This window comes from Myotis brandtii, unplaced genomic scaffold (genome assembly GCF_000412655.1).
Source record: "Myotis brandtii unplaced genomic scaffold, ASM41265v1 scaffold194, whole genome shotgun sequence".
NCBI lineage: Eukaryota > Metazoa > Chordata > Mammalia > Chiroptera > Vespertilionidae > Myotis > Myotis brandtii.
The window spans coordinates 785,767-808,176 of NW_005357232.1; the positions used below are offsets into that span (position 1 = coordinate 785,767).

A 22,410-nucleotide genomic window follows, 5' to 3' on the forward strand; every position below is an offset into this window, starting at 1 on the left:
GGTCGCCCCCAACTGCCCTCCCCTGCTGGCCATCTTGTGGTGGCCATCTTGTGAGGGTGTGATGGTCAATTTGCATATTACCTCTTTATTATATAGGATTAATTCTCTTGTTATTTTCTTTATTCTTTATTGTTGAAAGTATTACATATGTCCCCTTTTTTCCCCCATTGACCCTCTCCAGCCTGCCTCCAGCCCCACTCCACCTATCCCCACCCACACCCCCAGGCCTTCAGCACCCTATTGTCTGTGTCCGTGGGTTATGCATATATGCATACAAGGTCTTTGGTTAGTTACCTCCCACTCCACATGTATCCTTTTTAATTTAAGTAGAACTCCTCTTTGAAATTTTTCTTTCCATCTTTTTTTTCTTTCTAACCTCTATTTTTGACATTTCTATCAAGATTCTCTATTCCTGCTCCGGCCAGTTGCTCAGTGGTTAGAGCATCGGCCCACACACCAAAAGGTCTCAGGTTCAATTCCCAGTCAAGGACACAACTTATATTTTTTTTATAGGTGTGATCCCCTGTCCAAGTAGGGGCACATGCAGGAGGCAGCCAATCGATGTGTCTTTCTCACATCTATGTTTTTCTCTCTCTCTCTCTCTCTCTCTCTCTCGCCCCCCCCGCACCCCCAGTTCCAGGCCTTGGCCATCCTATTGTCTGTGACCATGCATATATGCATACAAGTTCTTTGGTTGATCTCTTCCCTTCCACCCACCCTCCCCCGCCTTCCCTCTAAGATTCCACATTCTGTTCCATGATTCCATGTCTCTGTATCTAGTCCATTCATCAGTTTATTTTGTTACTTAGACTGCACATATGAGTGCGATCGTGTGATACTATTCTTTCTCTGACTGACTTATTTCACTTACTACAGGCCCGGTGCATGAAAATTCATGCACTGGCCAGGGGGGGCCCTCAGCCCAGCCTGCCCCCTCTTACAGTCTGGGGGCCCTCAGGGGTGGAAGGCAACCCAGCGGTCAGGGAAAGGCGACACCCCATCACACCTCTGCTGCTGCCACTGCGGGCAGCGCAAGCCTCGGCAGGGCTGAGGTGACTGAGCACTGCCATCTTGTGGCTGTGGGCGCTGCCATCTTTGAGGGCATGGTACTCAATTAGCATATTCCCTCCTTATTGGCTGTGGGCACACCATCTTTGAGGGTGGGGGCAGTCAATTAGCATATTTCCTCCTTATTGGCTGTGGGCACCACCATCTTTGAGGGTGGGGCAGTCAATTAGCATATTTCCTCCTTATTGGCTGTGGGCACCACCATCTTTGAGGGTGGGGCAGTCAATTAGCATATTTCCTCCTTATTGGCTGTGGGCACCACCATCTTTGAGGGTGGGGCAGTCAATTAGCATATTTCCTCCTTATTGGCTGTGGGCACCACCATCTTTGAGGGTGGGGCAGTCAATTAGCATATTTCCTCCTTATTGGCTGTGGGCACCACCATCTTTGAGGGTGGGGCAGTCAATTAGCATATTTCCTCCTTATTGGCTGTGGGCACCACCATCTTTGAGGGTGGCCATAATGGTTGCACCAGTCTGCATTCCCACCAACAGTGTAGTAGGGTTCCCTTTTCTCCACATCCTCGCCAGCACTTGTCATTTGTTGATTTGTTGGTGGTAGCCATTCTGACAGGTGTGAGGTGATACCTCCTTGTCATTTTAATTTGCATCTCTCTGATGTTCAGTGACTTTGAGCATTTTTTCATATGTCTCTTGGCCATCTGTATGTCCACTTTGGAGAAGTGTCTATTTAGGTCCTTTGTCCATTTTTTAATTGGATTGTTTGTCTTCTTTTTGTCACCTTGTATGAGTTCCTGGTATATTTGGATATTAACCCTTTATCAGATACTAGAGGCCCGGTGCATGAAAATTTGTGCGCGGGGGGGGGGGGGGTCCCCTCAGCCCCACCTACCCCCTCTCACAGTCTGGGAGTCCTCGGGGGATGTCCTACTGATGACTTAGGCCCGCTCCAGGGGAAGCGTGCCTAAGCTGCAGTGTGGCCTTTCTCTGCAGGAGGCAACCGGGCTGATCAGGGGAAGGTGTGCCCCTATCACCCCGCTGCTGCTGCCGCCGTTGCCAGCTGCCACGGCTGCTGGCCCTCTTCGGCCCTCACAGCCGCTACATCTTTGTCCGGAGGATGTCCGGAAGACACCTGGTCTATCTGGTCTAATTAGCTTATTACCCTTTTATTAGTATAGACTAGAGGCCCAGTGCATGAAAATTCATGCCCTGGAGGGGGTTCCCTCAGCCTGGCCTGCCCCCCCTCACAGTCCGGGAGCCCTCGGGGGCAGGAAGCGACCCCTTGGTCAGGGGAAGACGATGCCCCCATCACACCTCTGCTGCTGCCACTGCCAGCAGCGCAAGCATCGGCTGGTCCTGGTTACCTGAGCCTTGGACGGCCCTGAGTGGCTGGGCAGCTAACATCCAAGACTTGCCTGAGCCTCAGGCTGGCCCTGGGCAGCTGGGGGGCTGAGCGTGGGTCCGGCCACACCGTGGGCCTGCCGCCCCCCTCCCCTCCCCCAGCTAGGCTGAAAGGACTGGGAGATTCCAGCAGGGCTGAGGGGACTGGGTGCCGCCATCTTGTGGCTATGGGTGCCGCAATCTTTGTGCTGGTGTGATGGTCAATTTACATATTCCCTCTTTATTAGATAGGCTATCATTGCCAAATATGTTCTCCCAGTGGGCTCTCTTGTCATTTTGTTGATGTTTTATTTTTCTGTGCAGAAGCTTTTTATTTTGATGACTCCCATTTGTTTATTTTCTCCTTTGTTTCCTTTGCCTTAGGAGATGTATCAGTAAACATATTGCTATGAGAGATGCCTAAGATTTTGCTGCCTATGGTTTTTTCTAGGATTTTTATGGTTTCATGACTTACATTTAAGTCTTTTATCCATTTTGAGTTTATTCTTGTGTATGGTGTAAGTTAGTGGTCTAGTTTCATTTTTTTGCATGTATCTGTCCAATTTTCCCAACACCATTTATTGAAGAGACTGTCTTGACTCCATTGTATACTCTTGCCTCCTTTGTCAAATATTAATTGAGCGTAATGGCTTGGGTTGATTTCTGGGTTCTCTGTTCTGTTCCATTGATCTATGTGCCTTTTCTTGTGCCAGTATCAGGTTGTTTTTATTACAGTGGCTTTGTAGTATAACTTGAAATCTGATACTGTGATTCCTCCAACTTTGTTTTTCTTTTTCAAAATTGCTGCAGCTATTCGGGGTCTTTTTTGATTCCATATAAATTTTTGGAGTATTTGTTCTAGCTCTGTGAAATATGCCATTGGTATTTTAATAGGGATTGCATTGAATCTGTAGATTGCCTTGGGTAGTATGGACATTTTAATGTTGATTCTACCAATCCATGAATATGGTATATTCTTCCACTTGTTTATATCTTCTTCTGTCTCTTTTCCCAATGTCCTATAGTTTTCCCAGTACAGGTCTTTTGCCTCCTTGGTTAAGTTTATTCCTAAGTATCTTAATTTTTTTGTTGCATTGGTAAATGGGATTGTTTGTTTAGTTTCTCTTTCTGAGAATTCATTATTGGTGTGTAAAAAAGCCATCGATTTTTGGATGTTGATTTTGTGTCTTGCTACATTGCCAAGTTCATATATTCAATCTAATAGTTTTTTTGGCTGAGTCTTTAGGGTTTTTTATGTACAATATCATGTCAACTGTGAATAATCAGTTTTCCAATTTAGATGCCTTTTATTTCTTCTTCTTGTCTGATCCTGTGGCTAGGACTTTCAGTAATATGCTGAATAAGAGTAGTGAACACACTTGGCCACTGTGAATAATGTTGCAGTGAACATAGGGGTGCATGTATCTTTGTGAATAAATGTTTTTCAAGTTTTTCGGATAGATACCCAGAAAAGGAATTGCTGGGTCATTTGATAACTATTCATAATTTTTTGAGGAACTGCCATGCTATTCCCCATGGTGGCTGTACCAATTTACATTCCACCAGCAATGAATGAGTTCCTTAATAGTGAAGTTGAGCATCTTTTCATATATCTGTTGGCCATCTGTAGGTCTTTTTGTGGAAAGTGTCTCTTCAGGTCCTCTGCCCATTTTTTAATTGTTTTTTTTGTTTGGTCTTGAGTCGCCTACGTTCTTTATATGTTTTGGATACTAACCTCTTGTCAGAGCTGTTGTTTGCAAATATCTCCTATTCGGCTGGTTGCCCTTTTGTTGTCAGTTTCTTTTGCTATGCAGAAGCTTTTTAGTTTGATTAGTCCTATTCATTTATTTTTGTCTTTACTTCCATTACCTATGGGGTCAAATTCATAAATCCTCTCTAAGACCACAAAATATTCTCTGAGGGGCTCAATCACTCCAGAGGCAGGTAACAAGGAGCAAGATGTTTTACATCTTGAATTGACAAGTGTTTGACAGCCAGAGTTATTTTCCCCTGGAGATTATCTTTGATAACAGATTTCTTCTGGGGAATAGTTGAGTGTGTGGTTTTGTTTTTCAAAACCACTTCAGCAAGATGTGAAAAAGAGAAGAGACTATGGCAGTGATGGCAAACCTATGACACGCGTGTCAGAGGTGACACGCGAACTCATTTTTTTGGTTGATTTTTCTTTGTTAAATGGCATTTAAATATATAAAATAAATATCAAAAATATAAGTCTTTGTTTTACTATGGTTGCAAATATCAAAAAATTTCTATATGTGACATGGCACCAGAGTTAGGTTTTTTCAAAATGCTGACACGCTGAGCTCAAAAGGTTCGCCATCACTGGACTATGGAAACTCATGTGATTCCGGATATGATGATGGAAGTGGATCCCCAAGAACACCCCCCCTCCCCCCCCGAAGAATGGGTCAAATTAATCATCTGCATGGTCCCAGTCCTCCTCCAATGGCTGGTGGATGAGGAAGATAAATGTCTGCTCTAAGAAGCAGACAACTGGACATGCACATTTCATAGCAGAAGGAACAAACCATCAGGCAGTGGAAGGATATTTTTATTGGATATAGTAGTCAGAACTGATGGTTTTTCCATCCCTTCACTCTCATCCGGTGTGTTTCTTTTGTTTTGAGGTGAGTCTCTTTGTAGATAGCATATAGTTGGGTCATGTGTTCTTATCCATTCAGCTACCCTATGCCTTTTGATTGGACCATTTAATCCATTTACATTTAGGGTTATTATTGATAGGTACTTATTCATTGCCATTTTAATTTTGTATGCCTAGATTTCTTTCTATATTGCAGTCCCTTAAGCATTTCTTGTAATGCTGACTTGGTGGTGATGTACTCCTTTAGACTTTTTTTTTTTTTGGGTCTGGGAAATTCTTTATTTGACTGTCTATTTTGAATAATAGCCTTGCTGGATACAGTAATCTTGGTTTCAGATCTTTGCTTTCCATTACCTTGAGTACTTCATGCCATTCCCTTCTGGCCTGTAGAGTTTCAAATGAGAAGTCAGGTGTCAGCCTTATGGGAGCTCCTTTGTAGGTAACAGTTTGCTCTTCTCTTGCTGCTTTTAAGATTCTCTCTTTGTCTTTAATTTTGATGTGTCTGGGCATGGGTCTTTTTGGGTTCTTCTTGCTTGGGGTTCTCTGTGCCTCCTGAACTTGTGTGATTTTTTTCCTTTACCAGGTTAGGGAATTTTTCTGCCATTATTTCTTCAAACGTGTTCTGTACCTCTTTCTCCCTTTCTGCCTCTTCTGGCACACCTGCTATTCTAATATTGCATGGAAATTTTTTTTCTTTTCATACTTTATTGATGTTCCGCTATCTTTAGTGAAGCCTGTGGAATTCAAATCATTGTTCTCTTATGTATAATCTGTTCTTTTTTCTGTGTTTTCAAGTTCCCTATTTTTGGTTTTCAGGAATTTGAATATAGTGAACCTACATGCAATTTTCTTTGTATTTATCCACTTAGAGTTTACTGGATCTTCAATCTGAAATTTTGTCTTTTGCCATATATGAACCATTTTTAGCCATTATTTTTTCAGATTTTTTTCTCCACATAGCACTTCAAATACATGTACATTATACCTTTTTTTTTTTACAGTATTGTAACAAGTACTTTAATGTACAGTGGCAACCACTATCTACCCACTTTTCCAAAATAGTTTCCTTCCAAGGAGAATTAAAATAGTTTGGATCTCTAAGTCTCACCCCACTCATTCCAATTTGGATGCCTTTTATTTATTTTTGCCTGATCACTGTGGCTAGGACTTCCAGTAGTATCCTCCTATATAATAAAAGAGAAACATGTAAATTGACCATCCCTTCACTACGCTCACCAGCCAATCAGGAGTGAATATGCAAATTAGCCCGATAAAGATGGTGGGTTAATTTGCATACACAGGCACCTGGCACAGAGCAGAAGCGGGAGAGCTGGCAGCTTGGGGGGATGTGGCTCCCTTGGTCGCTCCCTTGAGGGGCCATGGCTCCCTCGGTCGCTCCCAGTGTGGGAAGCACCAGGAATTCTGGGAATAGTAGTTCTGATGGTAGCCCCAGGACCGGAAGCAGAAACCCAGAGCGCAGGAGCACCAGGAATGCCGGGAATTGTAGTTCTGGTGGCAGACGTATCTCCTAGACACTAGAGCAAAGTGAGCCTGGAGCAAGTTACTGTTGCGGTGGGGGATGGAGGGAAAGCAAAGGTGAGAGACATAAGTAAAATCAGAGTGTCTAGGAAAAATTAAAGGGAAGATAAATCTTAAAACTTCCAGGAAATCTCCACCAATGAAGCAAAGAAAAAATGCCTCTATTATTCTGTGAGCAACAAACCAAACTGGGTTGGGGGTCTCAGACAATTCACGCGTATGATTGCAAAGACAGGCAGAAACTCCTGGATGGGAGAGGGCTCCCAGATTGGGGAGGGTGCAGGTTGGGCTGAGGGACCCACCCCCCATGCACGAATCTTCGTGCATTAGGCCCCTAGTCCTATATAATAAAAGGGTAATATGCAAATTGAACCTAACGGCAGAACGACCGGTTGCTATGATGCGCACTGACCACCAGGGGGCAGACGCTCAACGCAGGAGCTGTCCCCTGGTGGTCATTGCGCTCCCACAGTGGGAACTCTGCTCAGCCACAAGCTGGACTGATGACTGCGAGTGCAGCGTCGGTGGCAGGAGCCTCTCCCGCATCTGCGGTAGTGCTAAGGATGTCTGACTATGTCTTAGGCCCAGTCTCCTGGGGAGTAGGCCTAAGCCGGCAGGTGGATATTCCCCACGGGGTCCCAGGCTGCACCAGGCCTCTAGTGTTGAATAAGAGTGGTGAAAGCACACATCCCTGTCTTGTTCCTGTTCTTAGGGGAAATGCTTTTAGTTTTTGCCCATTGAGTATGATGTTGGCTGTAGGTTTGTCATATATGGCTTTTATCATGTTGAGATATGCTCCCATCATGCCCATGCTTAGTCCTTAGTTTAGATGTAGATTATATTCATAGCTCACTTAGCCTTGGTTCATGGTGAATTAGGCAAGGTCCTGGAAAGAAGTAAAAACCTATTCAGAATAACAAGGCATGTTCTTGGTCCATGTCATTTCATAATCCATGGGCCTCCAGGATCCCTTTCTGCAGATAACCAAGAGCACCACCAAGCCACTGTACATGTCCTTGATGGGATCTGTTGCAGAATAATAAAGCCAGGAAACACAAGCAGAATCATTGGCTCCATGGCCAGATCTTTCTGGGATGTTTCCTTTGTAAATGAGAATCTCACCATTTACAACAGCATGGATGGACCTGGACAGGATTATGCCAAGCAAAATAAGCCAGTCAGAGAAAATACATTATACCTTTCAGTATTGGCCCACAGACTTACTGTCTTTTTTAATCTTACTGATTAATTTCCATATCCATTCACTCCTTATTATCTTTATTCTGCAGTTAAGTCCATTTGGTTAATTTTTTTATTCCAATTATTTGCCTCAGTTCTACCGTTTCTAGTTGTTTTTTGTGGTGGTGTTTTTTTTGTGCTTCCTCCACTGAAATTTTCTATCTTATTTCATTTTGAGAATTTTTTCCCTTATGTCATTGAGCATAGTTTTAATAACTTTTCCTGCTAATACATCATCTGGGTTATCTCAGGTTTGGTCTCTTGCAAATGGATCACATTTTCCTGATTTGGGTTGTGTGTGTGTGTGTGTGTGTGTGTGTGTGTGTGTGTGTGTTTGGTTTGTTTTCTTTTTTGGTATGTTGGAATCATTCTTGATTGTCCTGAACATTTGTGAATGATAGCTTGGGAAGACTAGATTCTGTTATATTCCTCCAAAGGGTGTTGATTTGTTCTTGGAGGCAGTTAATTTGGGTGGCAGGTTAAAATCTCACTTTTTTGTCCTTAGCTAGGCTGCCTGGAGTCTGTCTTGTACATGTGTGGTTATGGAATCAGCTAAAGATTTAGACAATGCTTATATATAGAAGTTGGGGCTCTCCCGCTCTGGTTCTCTTATTCTCTTCTTCTCTTCTTTCTCTCCCTGACTTTCCAGCATCTGTCTTTACCCCCATACTGCTCTCTAATTCTCTAGGCCAAAAGGACTGAGTGTTCTATGAGTGTTTAGCCCTGACTGGGGTCTGGATGCAGGCTATAGGCCATGAAACTGGAAATTCATCCCATGCCATTCCTTTCTTCCAAACATTGATACCCCCTCACCCCCTAGAATCTGCCTACTTGGGCCACTTTCTTGTCTCTTCGAGCAGTTATTGTTTAGAATATCTGTAGAGGGATGATGAGAAGCAGAACTGAAGAGCATTTTGAAACATATTTTAGAAGTTATTTGCAATCTAATGGGATGGTAAAAATATTATAATTAGCCAACCTAAGCTAGATTTAAAGATTTCCTTTAGTGATTTTCTAGAATCTTTTTACTCTATTCTTTTGTTCTCTCTTCAGTATATAGCCATTTAGAAATATTTGATAAAGGATTTTTATTATAGCTCCTATCAAAGGAAATTCTTTGGTAGGAGCTATAATATAGGTAGTATCTTCCTTAGCTGGTCCTCATCACCAATGGCTTTATGAACAGATGAGGCCAAGCCTCAGACCCAGTTCCCAGAGTAATACTCACAGAATTTTAAAAGCATCTATTATGCCCAGCCAGTGTGGCTCAGTGGTTGAGCCATCAACCCATAAACCAGGAGGTCACAGTTCAGTTCCCAATCCAGGCACATGCTTGGGTTGCGGGCTCAATCCCCAGTTGGGGGTGTGCAAGAGGCAGCCAATCAATGATTCCCTCTCCTCATTGATGTTTCTATCTCTCTCCCTCTCCCTCTCTCTCTGAAATCAGTAAAAACATATTTAAAAAAATAAAATAAAGATACTGATTGGAGTTATGAGTAATGTTTTCTTTTATCTTTTTTCATATTTCCTACAATGAGCATATATTATGTTGCTGTGTTCCTAATTACAAAATACATGTTTAGATTAAATTTAAATGTATGGAAATACATAACATAGAAAGGGATAGTCTCATCTGTAATTTTACTTTCCAAAGGCAGTCATTATCAGCTACATGGTGCCGAAGTCCTTTGTTTTTCTGCTACTACTAGAGGCCTGGTGCACGAAAGTCGTGCACTGGAGCGGGGCGGGGCGGGGGGAGCCTCAGCCCGGCCTGCGCCCTCTCGCAGACCGGAACCCCTCGCTCTTTATTCCACCTGCAGCGGAGGCGGGAGAGGCTACCGCCACTGCGCTCGTCAGCCGTGAGCCCAGCTTCTGGCTGAGCAGCGCTCCCCCTAGTGGTCAGTGCACGTCATAGCAACCGGTCATTCCCCCGTTCGGTCGATTTGCATATTAAGGCTTTATTATATAGGCTGTTGATACAGCATTTGTAACTGGGTAATAGTTTGATAGCAACTAGAAGTATATAAGCTGAAGTTTGTTATAGACAAACTAAAGAATCCTATAAAAATGCAAAAAAAAAACAACAACAACAAAAAAAAACGTGATCCCAAAAAAATTCAGCTTGGTGGGGGGAAAAAATACAAAATAACATAAGAGCAATTAAAACTGCATATGGTCAAATTAGTTATTGACCAAAAGTTAACAAAAATATTAAATCTTGAGAAAATCTAGAGCAACTAAATTTGACCTAGATAAACCAGACTTAGTAGAAATAATGGCCACAAAAACCACTTTTAAAATGATAAAACATAGCTCTGGCTGGTGTTTTTCAGTGGTGAGAGCGTCGGCCCATGTACTGAAAGGTCATGAGTTTGATCCCCAGTCACGGGTTAATTCCCGGTCGAGGGCACATACCTGGATTGCAGGTTTGATCCCTGGCCACCCGTCGGGTTGTTGCAGGAGGCAACCAATTGATATGTCTCTCTCAAATCGATGTTTCTATCTCCTTTGTCTCTCTCCCCCTCCCTCCCTTCACTCTCTGAAAAGCAATGGAAAAAATATCCTGGGGTGAGGATTTAAAAATTTTTTTTTCCAATGATTAAACATAATTGACAAAGATATAATAAATTAACTAAATCTTTATTTGAAATTTGGTACTTGAGCCTGATAAAAAAGATTTCAGTAAAATTAAAATGGAAAGAAATGGAGTTGGTTTAACTATGGTTTATTATTACCATTATTTTGACTTTTCATGTGTTAGCATTCCATATTAGCTTGTATAGCTCTGTCTCATTCTTTTTAATGACTATTATCCCATTGCATGAACCTATGATAATTTATTCTGCCTTTTAAAAAACTATTCTGTCTTTCAGAATATGCTTTTAAGGCTATTAACCAGGGTGGCCTTACATCAGTAGCTGTCAGAGGGAAAGACTGTGCAGTAATTGTCACACAGAAGAAAGTACCTGTAAGTAATACTGCCCAGATAGCCGATTATTGCAGAATATAATACCAGAATTTTTCACAAGTTTGTACAGAGGGTTATTATTACCTATAAATGTTAACATTATTCTTGCTTTGACTCTGTTTACCTAGTATTTACTGATTGGTTTTAACTGTAAAGCAAACAAAAAATATTTATTATATAGTGTATTATTTAATTTCACAGTATTTTTGTCACTACACAGAGATTTTTAAAAAATTATCTGATTTATTTTGTTCATTAGGACAAATTATTGGATTCCAGCACAGTGACTCACTTATTCAAGATAACTGAAAACATTGGCTGTGTGATGACAGGAATGACAGGTAATTGGCTCAATGTCTACTTAGATTTGTTATTTTCTTCTAATTATTTTTGAGTTTTGTACTAATTTTAAAAGTACAATAGAATTAGATATCCATACTACTGTTAGGGAAACTGGGCCCCTCTCACAGATGATTTATTTCAGATGTAGTTAATAGTGTAAGGGGATGTAAGTCAGTAAATCTCAAACCTAGTAATAATGTCATTGGTTAGAAGTAGGTGAGAATTATAAAAAATTACTTTGGGTTTCTATTTTCTGAAATAAGGGAAAATTCAGGCTTACCAAAAAAGATCAAGAGAAACATTGTCTCCTTAAAATTTGTTCTTAGGGAGTTATCAGTTACAGAAACTATTTTGGCAGTTCTATACACAGTACTGCCCTTTAAAGGGATCAGAATAAAATGACAGTACTGTGTATAGAACTTCATCTTAAAATTTTTTCTTTTTATTATATACTTACTAGAGGCCTGGTGCATGAAAATTCATGCACGGGAGCTGGGGGTCCCTGTCACTGTCCGCGAGCCCTCAAGGGCGGGAGTCAACCTGGTGATCAGGGAAAGGCAACGCCCCATCACACCTCTACTGCTGCCACTGCCGGCAGCACAAGCCTCGGCCGGCCCTGGTTACCTGTGCCTTGGGCGGCCCTGGGCGACTGGGCAGCCGCTATTCAAGGCTTGCCTGCGCCTTGGGCCGGCTCTGGGCGGCTGGGGGGCTGAGGGGACTGGGGGACTCCGGAGGCAGGTGCGCGCCTGCCACCCCAGCAGGGCTGAGGAGACTGGGTGCCACCATCTTGTGGCTGTGGGCACCACCATCTTTGAGGGTGGGGCAGTCAATTAGCATATTCTCTCCTTATTGGCTGTGGGCACCGCCACCTTTGCAACAGTGTGAGGGTCAATTAGCATATTCTCTCTTTATTAGATAGGATCATTGACTAGTCATTGGTGGAATAAAAAGCCATAGTGTACTACTTCTGCTTTCCTTAAGTCATAATGGAGATATATAGAAAATTGTCTGACTTGGGGTATCTTTCTTTGCTTCTAAAGAACTAAACCTTTTTTATGCTTTTAGCTGACAGCAGATCACAGGTACAGAGGGCACGCTATGAGGCAGCTAATTGGAAATACAAGTATGGCTATGAGATTCCTGTGGACATGCTGTGTAAAAGAATTGCTGATATTTCTCAGGTCTACACACAGAATGCTGAAATGAGGCCCCTTGGTTGTTGTAAGTATGCTGAGAAGTACTTAAGTAATTGATGAATTTAGAATTATTCTTAGAGAAGATGCATAAAGAAAATTATTTCAGGTTCTGAACATATGGTTTGGAAATTGTGAGGAAATCTTTATAATTTATCATTAGTCAGCAATGAAGGATAGGTTTCACAACAGTACTTACAGTATTATCTTGAAACTTTAGATGCTATTAGACTTTTTATCAAAATATTTTTGTTTAGTGTGTGTGATTTGAAAGATCCAAATTGTTATATTAGGCTTTTGTAATGGGGGTTCTACGGCAATTCTACATTACTTGTTCAAATGAAATACCTAAATTAGGCATGTTAGCAATGTAGTTGTTTTCTTGACCACTCTAAAGAATCAGGCTCACACACATATGCCTGATTCATATTTTTAGAATAAATTTCTTTTTTAAAAAAACAAGGAAATTTTTATTGGGAGAGGGATATGGTTTACTGATTTTAGACTTAATGTAGTAAATTATCCTGAAAAATTCAAAACAAGTTGCTTTTGGCATAGTGTCATTCATTCATTTATGAAAATTAAAGCAGTCAATGTAATGATTTTTCTTTAGCATCTAATCCTGTTTTTTAACCTCTCACAAATTCTCCCTTCATTTCTTTGGCGATACTCTTCCTACACCTCTCTTTCCTTAGCTCATCCTCTTCTGTTGGTCTCTTAGGAATGTTGCTCACCAGGTTTCTCTCTGTGGTCCTCTCCCTCTTTGTTCTGTCTGTATGGTCTCACCCACTGTCACATTAGCTCTAGCCCAGTCCCTTCCTCTATGTCCCACAGATACTTCAAATTTAAAATCGTTACTATTTTCCTACTTTCATCCTTTTCTTTTGTATCCCCACCTTCCCTGGTCATCTGATTAGTCATCAGGCTTTTCCTCAGAATATCTGTTTCTTCTCCATTTCTGGTTACTTTTTCATTTTCTCTTGCCTTTGCCACTAAATTTACTTGTCTCTTCTCTCCCTTCTCACTCTTTCTGAGTCTTTCCTATTGCTGCATGAGTTAATCATTCTAAAGTCAAATTTGGTTGTTGCTCCCGTGGAAAAACTGATTACTATTGGCTAGTGTGTCAATCCCAAACTCCTTAATATGATATGCAAGGCCTCTTACAGTTTACTCCCAAGTTGCCTCTTTCTTGTACTGCTTTCTTCCCTCATCTGAAGACCCAGTTATACACAGATCATTTTTCATTCCTTGGGTCTACCCTGACCTTTCATGTCTTGTTCCTTTTGCCTTGATCGCCTTGCATGTCCTTATCACCTATTAAACCCTGTTCATCTTGCAAGACCCTGGAGTAGAGAAGTGTTTCTTGCTTCCCCCAGGCAGTAAGTGGATATCTCTTTCATGTTGCTCTTGTACTTTGTCTGTATCAAGTATGAAATGTAAAGAAAATTACAGGGTAACATAACTTTTGAATAAAGCAGATATCAGATCACCGTGATAGTGTTTGTCAATAAAATAAGGTTGAAAATTCCGCATTAGGAGACTCTGTAAAACATTTATAAATATGAAAAAAGTAGTCAGTTCATACTGAATTTTAGAAGAAGACACTTTAAAAGAGGTTCAGATCTGGAATGTAAGAAAGCAGGAGTTAAGCCATTCTTTAAATACATACTTTGTTACCTGCTCTGCTGAGTAGAAAGAAGTTTGATGATAGTGGCTATTTTAATTGTCATGTCATATGTCAATCTAATAACATTAGATTTGTAATAAATTTATGTACAGAATTTAGAATTTTATTTATACTGACTTCTAGGGGAATGTATACCAACAGCAACAAAGATGGGCAGTGTAGACGTGAACATTAGCCCCCATGTGTATTTCACTTTGCTCCAGCATTCCCAAGGTGTGTTACATATACTTTTAGGTCCTTGGAACTTCCATCACTAGTTCTTAAATTTAAGAAAAAAGAAAAAGTGTTTCTTGGTTAAGTAAATTTAAGGACTACTGAGCTAAAAGTAGGTCAACCTACAGCAGAACACTTTACAACACCTATGCTATTGTATATTATTTTCTCCAAAAGAATTATATGATAAGTATATTTTCCAAATTTATTTGACCAAGTAACATCTTGAGGAATTGGGATTCAAAGACACATGCTTTGAATAATAGCAAGGATTCAGAAATTTTTTTGTGGATTACATTTGTGATAATTTGAACTTTATAAAAATCTGTGTTAAAACCTTTTGCAGTGTTAACCTGTATTTTGTTTATCGGGGGTTTTTTTTTTGTTTTGTTTTGTTGGGGGTTTTTTGTTTGTTTTTTCCTCCTTTGTTTATTTTTAAATATATTTTTATTTATTTTAGAGAGAGAGGAAGGGAGAGGGAAAAAGAGATAGAAACATTAATAATGAGAGAGAATCATCCATCAGCTGCCTCCTGCACGCCCCCACTGAGGATCAAGCCAGCAACCTGGGAATGTGCCCTGACCAGGAATCGAACCAGCGAACTCTTGGTTCATGGGTTGATCGATGCTCAACCACTGAGCCACACTGGCTATACTGTTTTATCAGGTCTTTTTTAGAACAAAACACATATTCTAAAATAGTTGGCCAGAGTAATGATTAACAAGAGCTATATGACAACACAAGAATTTTTGCTGTATAAAGGTATAAGATATTTAATGAGGGTCTGTCTTTCTTTTTAGGTATGATTTTAATTGGTATAGATGAAGAACAAGGCCCTCAGGTGTACAAGTGTGATCCTGCAGGTTCCTACTGTGGGTTTAAAGCCACTGCAGCAGGCGTTAAACAAACTGAGTCAACCAGCTTTCTTGAAAAAAAAGTGAAGAAGAAATTTGATTGGACATTTGAACAGACAGTGGAAGTAAGTTAGCCAAAAGAAGCTAAGTTTTTTTTAATGCTCTATAGAATAGTAAAGATCACTGCATACTTGACAGTCTATAAACTCTATTCCTGGGTTATATCACAAGATCCAGGTTTGTTAGCTGAATAGTAAAATTGCTGTCATTCAGCTGACATGGGAACAATGAGGATTGCTTTTCACTTAATTTCTTATCTCATTCCATAATGTATTTGAAATTGCTTTCAACAAAACACATATAAGATGGAAAAATATAACTAAGAATAGGAATCGAAGACTAGACCTAAAAGCCTGCATGGTTATGACTCAAAGAAGGCTTACACTTCTCGGTAGCAAAAGCGAAAAAATTGAGTCAGTTATGTTGCTCTTATGGTGTGCTAAAGGAAAAATAAATAGCCACATGCCAAATGCTCTTTCTGGTAAAAGAATATGCTCACAGGATGACTTGGTAGAGAAATTATATCTGAGATACAAAAATAGAGCTAGATTTATGCAGGGTTCTTGAGGGGATTATGTATTATGATTGGGAACTTTACCTTGTTAGGACAAGCTAAGGTTCTTTTTTTTTTTGACAAGCTAAAATTTGACAAATATTTAACAACATTAGACTAAAGAAGCCTCTTATTTATTGCCAAGAAGTTAAAAACAAAATATTTAGTAGATATTGAAATGAGGGTCTGGGATACAGCCCTTTCTAAAGACTAATAACATGATTCTGACAAATGATAAAGAGAAAATTACCATCTAATCCTATATAATAAAAGCCTAATATCCTAAGTGTCCGGTCATCCGTTCAACTAATCAAAGCATAATATGCTAATGATATGCTAAGGCTGCTCAGCCGCTTACTATGACGTGCACTGACCACCAGGGTCAGACGCTCTGACCTGTAGGTTAGCTTGCTGCTGGGGTCCTGCCAATTGAAACTGAGCGAGACTGGCCGAACACACCCTGGAGCCTCCTGCGGTCCCTTCCTGGCTGGCCAGCCTCCCCTGTCCCTCCATGGCCCCAATTGTGCACCGGTGGGGTCCCTTGGCCTGGCCTGTGCCCTCTTGCAATCCGGGACCCCTCAGGGGATGCCAGAGAGCCAGTTTTGGCCTGATCCCACAGGCCAGGCCAAGGAACCCCACTGGTGCACGAATTCATGCACTGGGTCTCTAGTACTTTTATGTTTGGTTGGCAGTATTTATACTAACAGGTGATACAAAGCTTGTTTTCATCTAGGAGGTACTATGCCCTGTTTAGATGTTTATTAAAGGTTTTTTCTTATTGCAATTCATAATTACATAAGTAATCACATCAGATACAGAGCCACTTAAAACATTCTTAAATTGTTATTACTATAAATTCCTTGAAAAAAGACTATATCATTCATCTTTTTAAAAAAATGTTTTTATTGATTTTTAGAGAGAGAGGAAGGGAGAGGGGAGAGAGAAACATTGATCGGCTGCCTCCTGCACACACCCTTGTGGGAATTGAGCCCACAACCCTAGCATGTGCCCTCACCAAGAATCAAACCAACAACCTTTCAGTGCACAGGATGATGCCCACCCAACTGAGCCACACCAGCCAGGACTATATCATTCATCCTCTCCTCATCTCACCTCAAATGCTAAGCATAGGGCCTGCCATGTAGTTGTCATTAACCAAATAGTTTCGTGTAAATCTTTCTATTTTGCTTGATGGACCCCTTTGATTTATGGCTGAACTGATATAAACAAGTTTCTTTTCATTGGCAGGCAACATATTAGAATTAAGCAATCTGTTAGTGGCTCTAGAAGTACATCACTGAAAAATGAAGCAAAAATGAATAGCATGTGGTTAATTCATGATTTGAATAAGCTTGGAATGAGAAAATCTTGGAGTCTCTGAAAAATACTATATTTTAATGTTGATAACTTTTTTCAGACTGCAATTACCTGCCTGTCTACTGTTCTGTCAATTGATTTCAAACCTTCAGAAATAGAAGTTGGAGTAGTTACAGTTGAAAATCCTAAATTCAGGTGAGTTATATTGTTGACCAGGTACTTAAGAAGTTTGCCAAGTGATAAATTCCAGCCTAAAAAGTTAGACATGTGGGGTTCATTTGTCCTATAACGTGGGGAAAGGAAACATTTTCTTGTACTACAGTTACAGTATTTTCCCTTTAGCACCTGAGAGATCTGTTTTTAAACTTACTGATGTCTCTTTAAGACAGATATAAGAGCTTTTCTTCTTGTTTGAGAGTGATTTTTTATCTAATACCATAGATGATATAAAATAACCTCCTTCATAAAGTAAGAAGTAAATATAAGAGTTTTTCCTTTTTTAGTTTAAGGTCAATAGAAATTCAACTGTAAAGTAGTTTTCAAGTTTTTCAGGTGGAGCCTCAATTATTTAGTGGTTATATATGTGAAGAGCAAATATGAAATACTAATATACATCAAACCCTATCTGGAGATCTTTGGAAGCCCCAAATTTTGAATACAGCTCATTGAATTACAGATGCTGGATGTCTGTCTGTTCTTACTAAGTGAACTAAGTGACTAATTACCACAAATTAACCTTACAGCTTCCATGAGTCAAATCTGTACTGAATGCTTAATGCATATAAGCTCACTTAATCCTCCCAGCAACCCTTTGAAGTCATTACTTACCATGAACTTGGTTGCTTTTTTGAATAGTGGAAAATACTTCAGTTAAGTCCACAGATGCAAGGAACTGCTGGAAGGGAAGGCATATTAACTATTATGTATATCTACTTTTAGGTCACAATTATAAGTACACATGGTTATGGTTAGGGTAGACCAAGCCTTGAAGAGTTTTTTGTTAGTATGCCTTTTTCTATTCTTTTTGTTGCCTGCAGGTAATTGATACAAACATGAAAGATTTAAGAAAAATTAACATTTTTGTTTTCTGTATGAAAAGATCTTTTCTTTTTTTTTTTTTTTAGGTAAAGTACAATTCTTTTTTTTTTTTTATCAGTAAAATTTCATCAAGAACTATTTACAGATATCTCTAATGGACCTGCAATTAGTTTTTGTTTTCTTCTCTATTCTGAGACCTTCCTATAACCTTTAAAATTCTTATTTCCATCAATTAGTTAAATAGATAAGAAACCAAAGATCCTGTGTTTTCAAAAAGCCCTTGTATCATTTATGAATCCTGTGATAGTAAGTACTTAAATAATAACTAGACTATATAACATAAACATCAACAACTATATAAGCTGCTTCTATTCCCCCAAAATGCACTAAATAATGTCACTTTGACAAATTTTACTTTTTAGTGGTCCCGCAGTGATAGGTCACATTAAAGGTTACCAAGCAGTTGATTTCTTTGGGGCAAACATCATTTAGAAAATAGCATATGCTCAGCATGGAGTGCCTTCTTATCTCTCAGCTAATACAAACTTGAGTTATACTAGGTATAAAGGCATTTTGACATAAGAGCTAAAATAGAATGCTTTATGTGTAGTTTAGCTTTATATTTAAATATTTTCTATCATAGCTGCAACTAAAAGGGTTTTGTTTTCAAAAGACCTAATTCTAGATCTGATGTCAAGTAATCATATTTGTGTATAGAAGGAGTTGCTATGACATCTGGGAATTCCTTCAAAATAATCGAAAGGAATGAGTAGTGGGTGTATAGATTTTTTTAAAGATTAGCTATAAATTGACAATTGGTGAAGTTGGGTGTTAGGTACACGTGTATTCATTAATAGCCTACTTTGTGTGTGTTTGGAATTTTGCATAATAAAATTTTTCAAAAAGTAAATAGTTTTGGTTTTCTTTCCCTTTGCTTTTTAGGATTCTTACAGAAGCAGAGATTGACACTCATCTTGTTGCTCTAGCAGAGAGAGACTAAACATTGTAGTCAGTTTACCAAATCCATTACGCCACTTGCCTGTGTGTTTGGTAACAACAGATGAACATTATGGAGGCCCTTGGATTGAAAAAGGAACCTCTCCCACTCCTGCCACGGAAGTGGTTAGGGCTCTATATAAATAAAAACAGTGCTTTTGGAAAAGAATTGCATCCTGTGTTTTTTACCTCCAGTTTTATGTATTAGTACATGCAGACTGTTAAATGTTCACCATCTTGACATTGTGACTTTATTCATTTTGTTTCTGTGGCTAAAGAAACTTAATTGCCAGAAATTTATACTCTAGCTAAATGGCATCCTATATAATAAAAGAGAAACATGTAAACTTACCATCCCTCCGCTATGCTCACCAGCCAATCAGGAGTGAGTATGCAAATTAACCTGGCAAAGGTGGTGGGTTAATTTGCATACACAGGTGCCAAGCAGCCTGGGTCCCGGGAACATCCTCGGGACCCAGGCCGCTCCTAGTCGGTAGGCCTGCGCATAGGCGCCAAGCGGATGTTCTTGCCCTGTGGCCGCTTGCTCATACACCGGCGCCAAGTGGCGGCCTGGGTCCACGCCCCCCAGCCCAGCGCCCATCACGGGGCGAACAGAACAGGCCTCCCCTCGATCGCTCGCAAGGCGAACAGAACAGGCCTCCCTGCCATCGCTGACAGGGTGAACAGGCCAGGCCTCCCCCAATTGCTCGCAGGGCGAACAGAACAGGCCAGGCCTCCACCGATCGCTCACAGGGCGAACAGAACAGGCCTCCCTGTGAACGATCATGGGGCGAACAGAACAGACCACGCCTACCCGCGATCCCAGGCGAAGCAGCCGTTCTGCTGACCAGCCTGCGCTATGGACCTGTTCGGGTGGGTGGCGCAGAGCCCGGGGCCTCTAGCCTGCAGCCACAGGAAGTCTCCCTCTCCCCAGAGTTAGGAGCACCATCCCAGGTCCACCCAGCGCCCGGTCCTGACTGCCGGGGTGAGTTCCTGCAAGCTGTGGTTTGATCCCTAGGCATTAGGAGGAGACCAGTGCCTTTGTTATTGCTGTGTGTCCAGGTTTTAATTGAACAAATTCCCGGTGGTCCCAGGCGCCAGCTTAGCAAAATCTTTTAGGAGGAGAATTTTGTCTGGGTTTCCTCAAATTCCCTCAGCCACTACTCACCCCTCCGTAAAGGCGCAGAAAAAGTGAGGCCCCTTAAATAAAAATCAGAGGTCTCCAGCAATGGCGGGCCTCTTTCATCACAGTCATTTGGACTGGATGGCATTTGAGTATTCATCTAGGCACCATGACAGGGAACACACAAGCTCAAGTCATGATCTCTGCCCTTAAATAATTCACAATCTTATTAGAGCGAGTGGATGATAAAAGTGCAGTAATGACATCAGAATGTAAGGCAACAATACAGAGAGGAACAGAGGCAATTGCTAGGATGATTTTCCAACAAATAGTACAGCCCTGGCTGGTTTGGCTCAGTGTATAGACCAGGGGTGGGCAAACTTTTTGACTCGAGGGCCACAATGGGTTCTTAAACTGGACCGGAGGGCCGGGACAAAAGCATGGATGGAGTGTTTGTGTGAACTAATATAAATTCAAAGTAAACATCATTACATAAAAGGGTACGGTCTTTTTTTTTTTTTTTAGTTTTATTCATTTCAAATGGGCCGGATCCGGCCCGCAGGCCGTAGTTTGCCCACGGCTGGTATAGAGCGGCGGTCTGCGGACTCTAGGGTCCCAGGTTCGATTCTGGTCAAGGGCATGTGCCTTGGTTGCGGGCACATCCCCAGTGGGGGGTGTGTAGGAGGCAGCTGATTGATGTTTCTCTCTCATCGATGTTTCTGGCTCTCTATCTCTCTCCCTTCCTCTCTGTAAAAAAATCAATAAAATATATTTAAAAAAAAAAAGAAAACACCTTGGTGGCTGTGGTGGCTGGCAGTGGCTACAACAGCGGGGTGATGGGGCTGGCGCCTTCCCCTAAATCAGCCTAGTCGCCTCCCACAGACAGAGGCCAGACTGGGGAGCGGGCCTAAGCCATCAGTAGGACATCCCCTGAGGGCTCCCAGTCTGTGAGAGGGGCAGGCTGGGCTGAGGGAACCCCCAACCCCCACCCCATGCACAAATTTCGTGCACTGTTCTATTGGTTGAAAGTTTTAATTTTGTAGTAAAAAGATTAGTGTTATTGATATTCAGTAGTTTTGAGATACTCGTTTAATCTATATTCAATAGGAACCAGTATTTTTAAGAGCAGAGATTGTAGTTACCTTTGGGAAATAGTAGGGCTAGAAAAGCTGTAGAATATGTGTATTTTCTATGTTGCCTTAAAATTATTTAAATCCTACTCTAAGGAGTGCTCTATAGTAGATATATCATAAACAATGTTAAGGAAAAAAGCAAACTATATATTCAGAATAATCTTTATTTATGTACAGAATTAAGTTTTTTAAATTCCCAGAGTGATTCTCTGGTGGCCTAATTGTTTTAGGATGATTCAAAAATTTTGGAGTGTGTAAGGCTGATACATTCCATGTCTTCATTTGTGCTGGATGAGACTGGTGCTGTTGGTGTTTCCTCACACAGGTGAGTGTGGTGGTTGGTCTAAATGCCAGTCCCTGGAGTCAGTGCCCCTGTTTCTGTAGCCACCAGGCCCACACAAGGGGAGGCCATGTGAACTTGTGACCACCAGAAGCAGGAAACTTCACCAACCACATCCTCTTCATAGCTGAGTCATGAGTTGTAAAGTGTCCTAAAAGGGAAGCAGGGTTCTTCCAGTTTAGAGGCTACTGCTCTGGGACTACCCATCCAAATCCACTAGGCTCCATAAAGAGGCTGCCATCATTTTGAAAGTGGAGTCTGTGTAGAAATTTTCTGAACAGACCATGACATTCTATATCAGTGGTTCTCAACCTTCCTAATGCTGCGACCCTTTAATACAGTTCCTCATGTTGTGGTGACCCCCAACCATAAAATTATTTTCGTTGCTACTTCATAACTAATTTTGCTACTGTTATGTATCGTAATGTAAATACCTGATATGCAGGATGTATGTTCATTGTTCGCGACCCACAGGTTGAGAACCGGTTCTATATCATAGAACCTTGACTGACTGTTACAGGATAGTGAAAAGCTAGGAAAATTCCTAAATGGAATAGGGAAACAGACAAGAAAATGAAACAAGGCCAGTTTGTGCAGCTTGCAGCAAAATCTTATCTTGAGAACAAATGGCTAATACCTCTCCTCACTAAACAATGAAGGAAAAGGGGGAGTTTTAATGCCTCTTCTCCCTAACCAGAAAATACATAGCATTAATCACCCTGGAACTGTTAAGGCAGGAGGAGGGGGAAGGAAAAAAGGAAGAGTTTTATCACCCACTAAACAA

General features: G+C 41.0%; 1 protein-coding gene across 2 annotated transcripts in view; it reads left to right on the forward strand.

Annotated features, from left to right (window-relative positions):
- Nucleotides 1-19,199, forward strand: part of PSMA6 (proteasome subunit alpha 6) — a 30,859-nt gene extending 11,660 nt beyond the window's left edge. The window contains exons 2-7 of one of the 2 annotated variants that reach the window (XM_005864968.2): nt 10,683-10,777; nt 11,037-11,118; nt 12,185-12,340; nt 15,013-15,191; nt 17,097-17,191; nt 18,977-19,199. In XM_005864968.2, the coding sequence (XP_005865030.1) occupies nt 10,683-10,777; nt 11,037-11,118; nt 12,185-12,340; nt 15,013-15,191; nt 17,097-17,191; nt 18,977-19,034 (665 nt within the window). In that variant the 3' untranslated portion in view covers nt 19,035-19,199. The remainder of the gene's footprint in view (nt 1-10,682; nt 10,778-11,036; nt 11,119-12,184; nt 12,341-15,012; nt 15,192-17,096; nt 17,192-18,976) is intronic. The other variant, XM_014538601.1, reaches the window with a different exon arrangement.
- The last annotated feature ends 3,211 nt before the right edge of the window (nt 19,200-22,410 follow it).